The 14,108-nt window shown below is 43.6% G+C and overlaps 1 protein-coding gene across 1 annotated transcript in view; it reads right to left on the bottom strand.

The window, feature by feature from the left end:
- Positions 1-6,712: 6,712 nt before the first annotated feature.
- Positions 6,713-14,108, bottom strand: part of DYRK3 (dual-specificity tyrosine-(Y)-phosphorylation regulated kinase 3) — an 11,223-nt gene continuing 3,827 nt past the window's right edge. Inside the window, exon 3 of the mRNA XM_004685572.2 lies at positions 6,713-8,522. Within this exon, the coding sequence (XP_004685629.1) occupies positions 6,948-8,522 (1,575 nt within the window). The 3' untranslated portion in view covers positions 6,713-6,947. The remainder of the gene's footprint in view (positions 8,523-14,108) is intronic.

Here is a 14,108-nt window from a genome sequence, read left to right as displayed (position 1 = left end):
AAATGTGCAAAATGATGTAAAAATAAACTTTGTAATAAAAAATAAATAAATAAATAAATAAAAATGGACCTTAATCATCATGGTCCAGGACTCCTGGACTTGAAACCGGGGCCCTACAGCTTATGCAGAGAAAGCCCAGACTCTAACCCCAGAAGCTGCTTTTGAGCAAGGGAAGTAGCAGCAGATATGGGCATTTTACTGTCCACTTCAGGCAGAGGCCCCACTGGGGCTGAGGCTGCAGGCAGAGGCCAGCAGTGATGGCTGACTGACAGCAATGTTCCCCTACCACTGCCCCAGGCAGGCAGCCCCTGGCTCAGGCCTGAGGGGAGAAGCACGGCCTATGGACCAGCTCCAGGCTGTGGCTCCCCCAGCTGCAGGCAGTAGAGAGGCCTGTGGATTGGGTTGGTCTTGATTGTAGAATGGGCTGATGAGGCATGAGCTATGAGCTGACTGGAATGTTCCAGGCAGCCATAGGATTGAAAAACAGCGCCATGAGACCTGTAGGTGAAGAACCCTGAAAGAGGTACAAGACCGCTTGGGGCTCTCCGACACTCACTGACTCAGTTCCTGGCCTCAGGAAAAAGAAGCATCCAGCAGCTGACCTCCAAAGAAAGAAAAGAAGCCAAAGACTTCCCAGAGGCTGGACCGGCCAAATCCTGCTTCCTGTCCTGCCTCTGGCACCTGCTGAAAGAAGCATCAGAGGCCCAGCCCTAGAGTCCCAAAGAGCCATCTGTTGTGGGCCAACAGCTCATGAGCTGGAATGCTAGTGTTTTGGGGCACCACCTCCTAGTGACCGGGTAACCAGCACTACTGGCCAGTGCCACCCGGCACTGTTGAAGGGTGACTGGCACTCTGTCAGGGTTACCTTTGGACAGATTCCCGGTGCTGCAGCCTCCACTGCTGACTGGTCTAGCATCCATCCACCGGACTTTCAGGAGTTTCCTGCAGTCATCGTAGCTGCTCCATCTGGGAGCACCTCTAGCTGTGGCGAGTTGGATCCTGGCACTTTGCTTCCCAGCATGCCAGATGCTCCAGGCCCTGGTTGGACAGCAGTCTTTTGTTTGGCACTTCTGGACACAGACCAATACCTGGGATGAGGTAGCCAGCCACGTGTGGCCCCAGGACCTTCACTTTCTCTTTTTGTTAAATAAACCCCATTGGGGTTCGTTCCCTGCACCCGAGGGTCTTGCAGTCATGGGTGTAGGTGCGAACCACAGTGGCCTGTCCTCTATTGGACAGTGTCCTGTCCCCTGTCAGGCACTATCCTTTCAAGACCGTATCTCCTGTAGAGCTCACTCGGACAGAAATTCCTTCCTTGATAATGAAAAATAATGGACAACAAAGAGATTCCATGGATGTTCTCATTGCCTTTTCCAACCTGATAGTTTTTACTTTAAATAGTATAAAGTTATGGGTGTATCTTGGTTTGCGGTGTAGGTTTCAGGGAATTTTGAACAGCTATATTGAAGGCCAGTATTTTCTTTTAAATTCATGGGGCCTATAGCTTCTCTAACATGCAGCTGCTTCATTTGAGTATAGGAAGTTCCCTTTCTTGCTCCAGCCCAGGCTCTGAGAGCCTATTCAAGGACGACAACTCCGAGATATCAGAAGGCAATGCTTCAGTTCCTTGTCCACTTACTCCTGTTGCCAGGGAAGTAATGGCTCCCTGCCAGAGCAGAAGCAGGAGCTAAGTTGCCCAAGGGCTTCTAAGTAGATTGTTGTCCTTTCCATTTACTCTGTTCCCTCATACTTTAAAAATTATGCCAGTGGGCCCTTCCTGGTGGTGCAGCGGGTTAAATCACAGCGCTATGAAGCTCTCCAGTCACTGCAGCATGAGTTCAATCCCTGGCCAGTGAGACCTCTCTTGCCCCGCCCGCTGCTCCCCTCAGCAGTGTACTTCGTCAATCTGCCTGTTCTTTTCTTTTAAAGATTTATTTACCTGTGCATACAAGAAGTGGGTGTACATACAGAACTGGGGTACAAGCCAGAGGTGCAGGGTTTAGAGGCTTCACCAGAGACAGAGTGGAGAGCAGGACAGGCAGATTAATGAAGTACACTGCTGAGGGGAGCAGTGGGCGCGTCAGGAGAGGTCTGCCATGCAGATCACCTCTGGGGGGGGGGGAATGGAATTCTCACTGAAGCGGCTGGGCTAGCTTGCAGTACTGCATCCTTACCCCTTGTGCCACCAAGAAGGGCCAGTAAATAAATCTTTAAAGAAAAATTAAAATTACCCCATGGATAAGGCCTGAATCTAAGAAAAAACACCAAAATTTCCCCCATAAGATGATTTCTTGAAGCTGCTCACCCTTAAACTAAGCTTGGGCCCCATAAGGGTAAATGTGGTAGCTTCTGGTGGGAGAGCTGTTAGGACTCCCAGGAAACGGTCATCAAAGCAGAAGCAATCCGTCACCCAGCCCTACAAACCAGAGTGCAGCATTCTGGGTCTGTGGGACATTCTTGGATTTGGTTCAGAAACAATCATGAGATGCTGAAACATTCCCAAAGCTGTTACTTTATTTAAAAAAAAAAAAAAAACCCTCAAAATGAAAAACCACTGACTCAACCATGCTAACTGCACTTTCCAAAGGAAGTGTGGCGGCAGATTCACATGAACAGTGATGGAACCCCACGTTGCCAAAGTGACTCAGACCGATGCTTTAGAGGTTGGCTTCTTGCGCTGCCACAGGCACAGGTCACCAGCTGGCCTGATTTGAGATGATCCTCTTTTGAGTTTCGGTGGTGGCAGATGAGATGAGACTTTCTGGTCAACAGTCAGGAGGGCTTCTGTTATAGGAAAATTCTGAGTTGAGTCTAGGCTTGACTTAGAGCTTGGTGAGTTATTTAAAGAATCATATCATCTCCTTCAAAGTCTAGACAATTCTATTTGTAGCTCTGGCTTATCTCAGGGGTTATGGATCTCAGGAACCAGAGAACGTTTAGTCCTTACATGGATGGCACACAATGACTCAATAATCTTTCCATCTGAAATTAGCAGGCCTAATTTGACAGCTCCTTGGAAAGGATTGCCCTTAATGGCATTATGGCTTATTAAAGGCCAAGCTTAGAAGTAAATTCTTTTAATTTACAAAACAAAATTGGAAGTAAATTCTTTTAAGCTAGGGAGTACAGGTTAAAGATAAAAATGGGACATGTTGGAATAAAAATATTAAAAATATTATTTAACAGTGGGAGCTGTCCCTGGCATAGACAGTTTTCTTGATTTACCAATCCCTGGCCTGTCTCCTTATCAAGAAGGCTCCAGGTTGTTCCTAACATGGCCACTGCAGCTACTAAGAGTTAAGCTCGCCAGCTGGTCATCTGTAGCAATGCTGAAGAGACCCAGAAAAACTGTCCCTAGCAATTGCATTTAGTTCAAAGGAGAAGTATTTACCCTTAATTTTCAAAGGAAAAAAATGCATAGCAGGCAACTCGGAACAATCACTGTCACCTTTCCAACTTCCTGCTGATGACATCAAACAACAGATGCAAGAGGAATAATTAAAAATCAATGAGAAAGTGTTTTCTGTGATTCACTAAAGTAGTAGGAGTGAACTGTTAGTCAGGGTAACTTGGAGCCACTTACCAGCTGCGACCTAAAATTTAACATTAATTTTAATTATGCCTAGTTAGGAATTAAGGAAAACGACCAGCTGCTACAGATACAAACTGTTTCACAGTTGATATTTTTATTTAATCTTTCATTCTGTTTTGGTCACACAATAAATCCCATTCTTAACAGATTAAATATCATGAAAACTTCAATTTTATACCATTAGTCGGTTAACCTGTTTGTTCCAAACCCCTTAAAACAGTAAAGAAATAAAGCATGCTACCACAGGCATGGCAGTGTTCCAGGTTAACTGCTCTTTCCTGTAGGGCAGAAACAGTGTCTTTTGTCTTTTGGGTTATTTCATCATTATCAAGGTGCCAACCCAGGATCAGAAAAGGATGGTCTCCCATAACCCTTATCTGATTATCCTTTCTCAGGAAGGTCACAGATCATGAGATCACCTTATTTTGTTGTTTTTTAAAGATTTATTTATTTATGCATACAAGAACTGGGGTACAGGCCAGAGGTACAGAGGATGAGAGGATTCACCAGAGACAGAGTGGGGAGCAGAACAGGCAGATGGACTGAAATACACTGCTGAGGGGAGTGGCGGGGAGACAGGAGGGGTCTGCTGCCATGTGGGTCAGCTCCTGGGCTGGGGATTGAACTTGTGCTGCAATGGCTGCAGACAGCTTCATAGTGCTGCCTTTTAACCCCTTGCACCACCAGGGAGGCCCATGAGAACACCTTAAAAGACAAGAGGTGAGCACCCTCCTGGCACATGTGAGGACCAAGCTTCCATCACCATGCTTAGTAAGTAGCACCACAAGCAGTTAGTTTAGCACATCTGGGAGACGGCTTGAGGTTTACATTCTAAATAAAAAGGAAATGGTGATGGCACTTGATCAACCACTGAGAGCCAGCAGGATAGTTTTCTAAAACGGGCAGGTCTCAGGTGGATTAGCCATTTCGCATGTTGAAAGAAGAAAGTGATTTTAGGAATGAAAAATTCCTACTCATCAATAACAATTGGGCAATTTGGTTTTTCAACTTAAAACTGAGTTAAGTCAACCAACTTCACCTGTTTAATTGAAATGACCAAAACAAAAACAGCTCAAAAATACTCCAGGAACAGAAACTGCAGTCACTGACCCAATTCAGTCCCTCACTGCTATGGTGGGGCAGGGAGCCACATAAAAATTTAATAGCAGCTGAATAATGATAATGAAGCTCAAAGTGACAGCCTCTAAATCTACAACTTGTTCCTAAACTTCAAACCCACTCATATACCTCCCTTAGTCCATCTGGCACAACTGTCACGTTGTACAGCAGCCCACTCGCCCAAACTCCATCAGGCCCGCGGAAGACAGGCATGCCAGCCTGGATGACTCTGCTTGGCGTCACTCTCCAGCCCACTAAATTTGGGCAGAAACACATCCATTCACTTTCCCTGAGCTTTCTAGAATTTGTCTACAGGTCTACAGTTGACTCTACCCTGCCAATCAACCATGTTTCAGAACCTTGGCCTCTTTAACAGTCAGTGTAACAGCACAGGCCAATCTCAGCCTCCCTTTTTCTCTCCAGTCACACAGAGTGCTGGCTGGCCAAGGAGACCTCGCTGGAAAAACACAAACACTGAAATCCAGTGCACGTCAGAGGTGTTGGGGCGCAGTTCTTTTAACTGCCTAAAAGAGCAGGTCTTCTACACTGATAACAACCAGCAAAAACACTTCAGCATATGCTCTACCTAGATAATGCAGGAGATTCTTAAGTAACGTCCCTAAGTCAGTGTTCAACTGGTGTGAGGTACCTCTCAAAGGTGCCCATCACCTTCTGTCAACCAGGAATAAAGGAAGCCACTAGTCTTAACGGTCCGACTGCTAGGTCACCGAGAACCCCACCCCCCTTCGGAAGCAGCTGCTGCCTCAGTCCCAACTTCTCCCTGCCCTTTGGCCTTTCTGCCTGTGAGGCTGAGGCCACTCAGGACGTTTACTTATTTTCCTTTTTCATGGCTGGTGCTGTGGCAGTCAGGAACACATTGGGGTAAGGCCAGCGTTCCTTAAATAACACCCCATGACATTTTTCTTCTGTTAGTGTGATGCTCAGTGAAAGAAGATTCTTTCAGCTTTCTGGAGCTTGCAGTCTGCATTCTAGGATGGAAATGGAACTGATCCCCCTGAGAATAGAGCTGTGGAAAGCAGTGCATGCAGTTTGAGGCACACTTCTGTTTTGGAGGAGGGTGGAAATGCAAGAAAAAAAAAAACCCTGAAAACTGTAGCGGTGAGTTATTTGCTGTCCCTTCTTCTGTCCTTCCGAGCTTTCACTAAGAAAAAGAAAAGCTTTTTAAGTGAACGAAAAAAACAAATGGATTACCATGTTTCTGGGTTTTCTTCTTATAAGTGCCACTCACTCAGAATCTAGGGTAGAGTCTTTGGTTTAAATTGAAAGAGGGGGACATGTGGCATGTTAAGGTGATAGCAGGAAAGAGAAAACACTGAAACCAGTTAGATTGACTTGATAGCGGTCACAAGGAAAAGCCATGAAAATGTAGTAAGTAGGCTGGTCCCCAGGGAACTGCAGATTTCATGCCGACGCCACCCCAAACAGTCGGGATCATTTGGGCCAAATCTTCCTTGGAGATGGGGGTCGGGGGATGGATGAGGAAAGAGGAAGGGATGCATATGACCTTGATAAGGTGGGCAGAGCTTTGTAGAATGCTTTCAGTACCCAGGGAACAAATCAGAGGCAAATTAATGATAAAAGTAGCACAAAGTAATCAGAGGCAAAATCAAATCATTAAAAAATAACAGTGAAAATACTCCATATCACAGGACTGAAGGGAAGAGAAACTAGTCATTAAAGAGCAGTGACAATAATTCTGCAGGCGACCAACAACGTCTGGAGTTTACCCCTCCAAGTCTGCCATGAGCCCCTTCACTGCCCCTTCACTGACCAAAAGCAAACAGCACGGCCTGCTAAGGCAAGAGATCTCACTTTAGCGCTTGTCTGTTTCCGTGGCCACCCACGACAGATAGGGAGGGGGGCGAGAAGTGAGGGATGGTCAGGATATGCTTTTTAGTGCACCATCTACCTTAACAGTAAGGTTCCAAACCAGCAGGATAATACATATTGGCTGACGTATATTGACGATAACAACGAAGATGCATTGACCTATATAAAAAGTCATTTAATGTATATTCCAGGATGGCCAATACAAGCTGTTTAGGTAACTAGCCCTTGAGGAGTTCTTTCAGTCATATAAAAATGTTTTGCATTGTTAAAAAAGAAGTCTAGTCTAACAAAAACATCCACCAATGAGCCTGTGGTTTGTCCCATTTCAGGTTTGCAAGATAATTAAAAACACATACGCAGGCAACTCCGAGCGCACTGCTGCCCATTAGCTAATCAGCTTCGGCAATACGCTGCACAGAGGTATACCACCGTTGGCTTCTGACATTAAGTTAGCTTTAAGCTTACTGGCTATTCCAACCACTGGAGGCAGCTTGGCGCCCAGCCCCTGGAAACCAGTTGCAGGACTGACTAGCCGTTTCCCTGACACTTTGTCAAGGGCGAGAGGCCTAGGTGCAGCCTTGCTAATCCAAGGGTGCCTTAATGCTTGAGCTGGGGTCAGGCGGGCAGAGGGGTCCCAGTGAAGACACCTTTTCAAAAACTCTATAAACAAGTAGTCATCACACCCCTTCAGTGCCGTCACCCAGTCTTTGCTGCCCGGAGGACCCCGCTTCTTACCCCTACGTGAGCGACCCCCCACAAGCACAACCCTCCCATCTGCCTGAGTCGTCACAGAACAGTAGCGAGGTAGGCCTTTGGAATTAATAAAGTACTTGGCACGTCTGGACTGCTCGAGCAGTTTTGGCGGCGGCATCCCTAGGAGCTCCATTATACAGGCCAACTGATCCCCTTCATCCTCTCCCGGGAAGAGGGGCTGGCCTGTTAAAAGTTCCGCAAGGATACAGCCAAAACTCCATATGTCAATGGGTGTGCTGTAGCGGCTCCCTAAGATGATCTCCGGCGCTCTGTAGAACCGAGACTGGATGTATGTGTAAAGCTTTTGGTACTCGAAACAGCTGGACCCAAAGTCAATGACCTTGGTTGCACTGCGCCCATGGTGCTTCAGGAGAATGTTTTCTGGCTTCAGGTCACAGTGAATGATTTTGTTTTTGTGGAGCGCATCCAAAGACTGCAAGATGGACTGAGCGAACTTGCGCACCAACTGGACACTAAACCCCTGAAACTTGTTTTTCTTAATCAGCTCATAAAGATCGATGCTCAGTAACTCAAAAGCCATGCAAACATGGTTCCGGAATGTGAAGCTCTCCAGCATGTGGATAATGTTCATGCTACCGGTTTTATCCTGTTTTTTCAGATGCTCCAAAATCCGGATCTCCTCGGCCGCTTGGCGGTGGAAGCGCTTCTCGTTGCGCACCATCTTGAGGGCCACGTACTGTCGCAGCTTGTGATCGTATACTCGGGCTACCTGCCCGAAGCTCCCCTTGCCAATAATTTTCAGCACTTCATAGCGGTAAGCTAGGTGGTCTCGAGGTACATGAATGTAGGCCCCGTCAGCATCATCATAGCCCCCATTATTGGGCCCACCAATAACTCCATGTCTTTTCTTCGCATTTGGACCCACAAAATAAATTTCTGGATAATTGATGATTTCGAGCTTCTCATAAGCAGTGAGGTGATGCTTATACTGCTTCAGGGCCTGTTCCGGAGTCAGCGGCACCACTTTGGAGGCTTTGCAGGAGCTGCTGGATTTTACCGTAGCCAAGCTATCTGAGTTTTTACCCTGAGAAACAGCAGGAGAGCATTTTTCAGAATCGTTGATGCCATCCGACAGAAAAGTATCAGATCTTTTGTTGCCAAATTCTTGAAACAGCTCTTCTACCTTCATCTCACCTTCATGCAGAAAGCGGTGAGTATGATCTCTTGTTAAATGCTCAGTGGTGATCTACAGAAAAGAAAAATGATGATGATATTAGGTGACATAAAACAATGGAAAGATGAAAGGATCCACCTGTTTGAACAACAAAACATGTCTAGTTGTATAAGTTAAAATGACCCAAAAGGGGGGAGGGGTAAGAAAAGTAGCAGCCTTTAGAAATCTGAGCTGGATTAACCCCCAGCCTCCCTGGATAATATGAGCGCCCAACCCCATACATGCGCCGTGTTTAAGACAGGATGGTCTTTTTACCTTTACCTTTCTACCCTAAATATTCCTTTCAATAGTATTTCTTTTTACACTCTTTCAAGACCAATTCAAGTCTTTTTTTTTCCACTTACAACTATTCCAAGTCCACAGGAAATGACCCCACATCTTAATTGCAGTCTTTTCTGCCCGTTACTACATAATTTAGCAATTGATTATATATATAGTGTTAAATTGCTTACTAATTATTGCAAGTATATTCCCCCAATCTTAAGAACATGTAGCAGGATCGTGCATATTTAAATGTTCTATAAATTATAGAGTATGAGCAAGGAGCAGAGGCAAGATTTTCATCCATGTCTTCTGACTGTCTGCTCAGGGTCCTTCACGTTAGCACAGCTCAGCGCCAGGCTCTCCTGGAGGCACTGCTCTCCAGCAGGGCAGAACACAGACTTGGAATCAGCCAAAGCTCGTCACCTGCTTTCAGGTCATCATGTAAACTACTGCTGCCTTCTAGCTTAGTTCAAAACCACAAAGTTCTAAGCCAGTAAGAACTGTTAAGATCATCTAGGCCAATTCTCACACTCTCGCTCTCTCTCACTGGCCTAGAAGATCTGGCCTCTCTCTCTCTCTCTCTCTCTCTCTCTCTCTCTCTCTCTCTCTCAAAATACACATAAACCTACTCCTTTTCAGCAAAAGCGTATGTACAATAGGCAAGGTATAATAAGGGAATACTTTTTTTACTTGCTTTTGTTTAACCTTTTCCTACAAGGAAAACAGTAACCCACAGAAAGTTCTACTTATTCATGTGACTTAAGATTATTTGAAATCAGATAGAGAGAAAAGAAATATACCAAACTTAAAACAAAAAATAAATAATTTAACACTAAGAAACAATGTAAGGGACTAGAAGGAAATCAAGAAAAATGTTAAATCTATTATTTAAAAGAGTAAAAGAAACCCTGGGTTCTATCAAAGAACTTCTGTTTTTCTTAATGGACCCTGAATAATTATACCCCTAATTTGTTTGACAGACAGTCTCTATAGTCATGGGTAGATAATTCCAGAGAAGCGCTGAGCTACAGTTATAATATCTCAGAATATGATAAAAATTAAAAGGAAAAATCTAAAGTGACTGAACCTTTGACAATAGCATTATTTTATACTCTATACAAACACCCACCCTTTTAACCAAATAAAAGATGAAAATATAAACAATAAAAACAGGCAATTTTTTTTAAATTTAGAGAGCTCCATGTTATTAAAGCAGGAAGTTAGCTCCTGCATGCTCCTTTTAAGTGTCATTTAAACATTTATACCACAGTTACAAGAATGAAGTATTATACAATCTTAAAGATAAGTTAAGCCACCAGTATAACTGCAGCCACACTTTGGCATTTAGTTTTAAAATAAATTAGAGAAATATAGGCCAGGAATAATTCCTCTGATACCAAAATAGAGAGTGGGGTAAGATAGTAAAATAAGCCTGCAGACAGCCCTTAAATACTTTGCTAAAATGTAAATATAATGTGACATTTTCTTATCATTGATGAAGTCAACTAACTATTCCTGTATTTAGGGATGAAAAAAAACAGACCAGGTTATTAGCCAGCCTGCCTACCCGCCCACCAGCCAGCCAGCATTCACATGAACAATTTCACTCACAATTAGTAAGTGATAAAAACGGGTATTTTCCAAGAGTGACAATCTATTAGGAGACACCTTGGCTGAACAGGGAATTATAATTATTTGGTTTTAGGTAGATTCACATCACAAAATGATCACATGCATGAATCTCAGTCAGTTTTTCATTATATTTTACTTCTGTCTTTTATGCATCTAAGTATGTGCTGTTTTAGGGACAAATTCTGAAGAAATATGAAGTCAGACAGCCTGGGATAAGGTCCTAATTATGCTATTTAAAAGCTGTTTGTCCTTGGCAGTGTTTAATGTCAGCCCAATTTCTTAGCCTCAGTTTCCTCATCTGTAAAATGTGGACAATAGTAAATGTTGTATGAATCAAATCATAATGATTGACACGTGTGAGACCTTCACATCTATAAAACATTAAAAAAAAAATGGGCCTTCCCAGGGCCCTCCCTGGTGGTACAAAAGATTAGAGCACAGCACTATGAAGCTAGCTGCAGCAACTCCAGTGTGAGTTCGATCCCAGGGAGGTGACCCACATGGCATGGCAGACCTCTCCTGTCCAGCCAGGTACTCCCTCAGTAGTGTACTTTGGTCAATCTGCCTGTTCTGCTCCCTGCTGTTCTGTCTCTGGTGAATCGTCTCACCCCACACACCTCTGGCCTGTACCCTAACTCTTGTATGCATAAATAAATCTTAAAAAAAAAAAAAAAAGGGCCTTCCCTGGTGGCACAATGTGTTAAAGACGAGAACTATGAGGCTGTCCTCAGCCACTGCAGCACGAGTTCAATTCCCAGTCATGGTGTGGCAGACCTTTCAAGTCCTGCCTGCTGCTCCCCTCAACAGTGTATTTCAGTCAATCTGCCTGTTCTGTTCCTCACTCTGTCACTGGTGAATCTTATTACCCTCCGCGCCTCTGGCCTGTACCCCAGTTCTTGTATGCATAAATAAATATTTAAAAAAATACTGGAGACAATGAGGCCAGATTCTCAGTATCTTAAAAATTAATGTCCTACACGGCCTTCCTTTCCTCTTTCAGTTGATCTCTACTGTCTCTTCTGTGGCACCTTCCTCCCCAATCTCAGTCTACCCCCACCAGGCAGCTGACAATGAACATGCCTCCTGCTGCATGAAGACCCCCACTACAGGCCTTCTCTTAGGCTACATAGGAACACCGCACCCACTTTCTCCCCAACAGACAATCTGCTCTTAGCTCGCTATCCTTTTAATGTGTTACCTCTCCCAAGTATTGTGAACTTTAACAGAAGATCAATGCTGTAACCCAAAGGAAGGACTCTCTAGGAACTGCAGTCATCCATGACAAGCTGGGAGGAAAGGTATTTGTGGCCCAGGGTCCATCTCTGGACATGTCACCTACTCTTCCTACATGTGAGGCTGTGCTGGCTCTGGAGATCTCAGTACAGAGATAAAGAGAGGCTCTCAGTATGGGACATTAATTGATAAGAACAGATATATAACAGAAATTTAATTTCCAGATAACCATTGCAGTATAAGGATTTTATGACTCATAATATTCCCTAAAGTAAGACTAAATTTCTCTTCCTGAAAATTACATTTATTTCACCCCCAATAACTAAACAGCAGTGTCCAATTTTCATGTAAAAACCTTTTAAATACCTAAAAGGGACTGTCCTCCCCACACCATTTTTCTCTAGGTTCTTTGTCCACACTTTATCATCAACGATTCATAGTTTCTGCAATTTCCCTTCCTGTTCACAGTCTCAGGACTGACTGCACTGTCTCTCTTGAAGTGTGGCCCCCAGAACAGAACATAGTACTTCAGATGTAGTCCACTGGGGATTATCAAGGCTTGAATCTCCGAGTTTTCCCACAAAAAGAGGTCTCTCCTTAGCTTTCCTTCCTTTCCTGTAAATAATTCAATTACCGACCTGAATCAACCACGTATCATGTCTGTTGTGCTAGAAATGAAATCTTTCTTCTATTATCTAGGAGAAGCTACAATTTTCACACAGGTTAAAGTATAATAGTTGCAAGACACTGGATATTTCTAGTCTAAGATTATAACCATAACCATGCAGTGTATACAATTAACCCCAAGTATTTTGTTTACTATTTAATTATATAGAGAAAAGTAATGCCAGATATAACATATCTTATTTGAAAATATTTCACATACAGTGTCAATTTGAGTGGCTTTGATGACTTTTCAACAAAACCCTCTACTGAGTTAATCAAATCTAAAAATCTTTTTCAGGAAAGACCTATTCTTCTCATCCAGATATAAAAGACCATCATTTCCTCAGCTTTTAATCCAGAAATCTGCAACACAAAGCTTAACCCAGGAAAAGCCTGTGGACGGATGATTCTTTACAATAGAAATATAAGAATATGTTGGATAAATAGTGAAGAAGACCTTGTGAAAAGAGCAGTGGGGTTTCAGGATGATGTCACCCTGTAATGAGCTAAAGTGCCATCAAGGTCAAAAGGCATTTTTTCCAAAAGTTTGCAAAGATACCACTGGATTAGAATCTAAAATTCTGTGTTTCTCAAAATTCGGTTACTCTGAATACTATACAAGAAGAAAATCACTGTGATCCTGAAACATGCAATGTCACTGAACTCTTGATTAAAGTTGAAATGAACATTATGTCACATATTAATGGACCAGTCCAACTGCAAAAAGTTTCCAACAGAAACTTGCTAACTGGCAACAAATAAGAAATCTGATGGTCAACACAATAACTATGTGGTTCTGGAGTTCTTAGAGGTTTTTATGTATTAAAGAAACATGTTTTCAGAGCATAGAAAAGAAACTTACTGTTCATAGGATGTAGGATGTCCATCCCACTGATTGAGAAAATAGGATGTCCATCCCACTGATTGAGAAAAAATTTTCTCACACAAAACTAGCAAAAAGGATTGATCATAAAGATAAACAAAGAACTGATGAAACTCAACAGAAATAAACAACCCCATCAAAAAACTGGGCAGAAGAGCTAAAAAGACACTTCTCAAAGAGGAAATGCAGATGACCAACAAGCATATGAAAAAATGTTCAACATCACTTGTAATAAGGGAGATGCAAATTAAAACCACAAGAACCACCTCACCCCAGTGAGAATGGCACATCTTAAAACAACTAGCAGCAACAAATGTTGGCGAAGATGTGAGAAAAAGGAACTCTCCTGCACTGCTGGTATGAATGCAAACTAGTACAACCACTATGGAAAACTGTTTAGAGGTACCTAAAACTGTTACAGGGTAGCCCAGAGTGGACTGGACCGCCTGTCTGTGGGGCCTCACCCACGCTCACAATTCAGCTATACTGCAGGAACACACAAAAGGGTCAATAACAGGTTTATTTAAAAAAGGGGAAAGGAATAGGAAACAACCCAGCGAAAGAGAGCGGGATACAAAAACAAAGTAATTGCAATACCTTACAGTTTAGGCTGACTGAACACACCAAGTCTAGCGGTCCAGAGAGCTGCTTCCCAAGCGAGAGAGCCAGAGCCAGAGCGAGAGCAAGAGAGTGTGAGATGCAATCGCACCCTATTTATTCCCCCCAAAATGTCCCAGAATCCATTCCTGCTAGCTCCGCCCTTGGGTCCTGCAGTTCTCTCCCTGGTACTGCTGGGAGTTGTAGTTTTCAATCACTGGAGTAATGTGTAGGGTCCAGAAAGCTGGAGTAGGGGGTGGAGTCCCTAAGACTCCTTCCCCTTAACAAAACTGCTAAAAATGGAGCTTCCTAGTACCCAGCAA

This window comes from Condylura cristata, unplaced genomic scaffold (genome assembly GCF_000260355.1).
Source record: "Condylura cristata isolate star-nosed mole 26May11 unplaced genomic scaffold, ConCri1.0 scaffold00018, whole genome shotgun sequence".
Lineage (NCBI taxonomy): Eukaryota > Metazoa > Chordata > Mammalia > Eulipotyphla > Talpidae > Condylura > Condylura cristata.
Note: the sequence above shows the minus strand (reverse complement) of the source record. Positions and strands in the feature narration are given on the sequence as shown.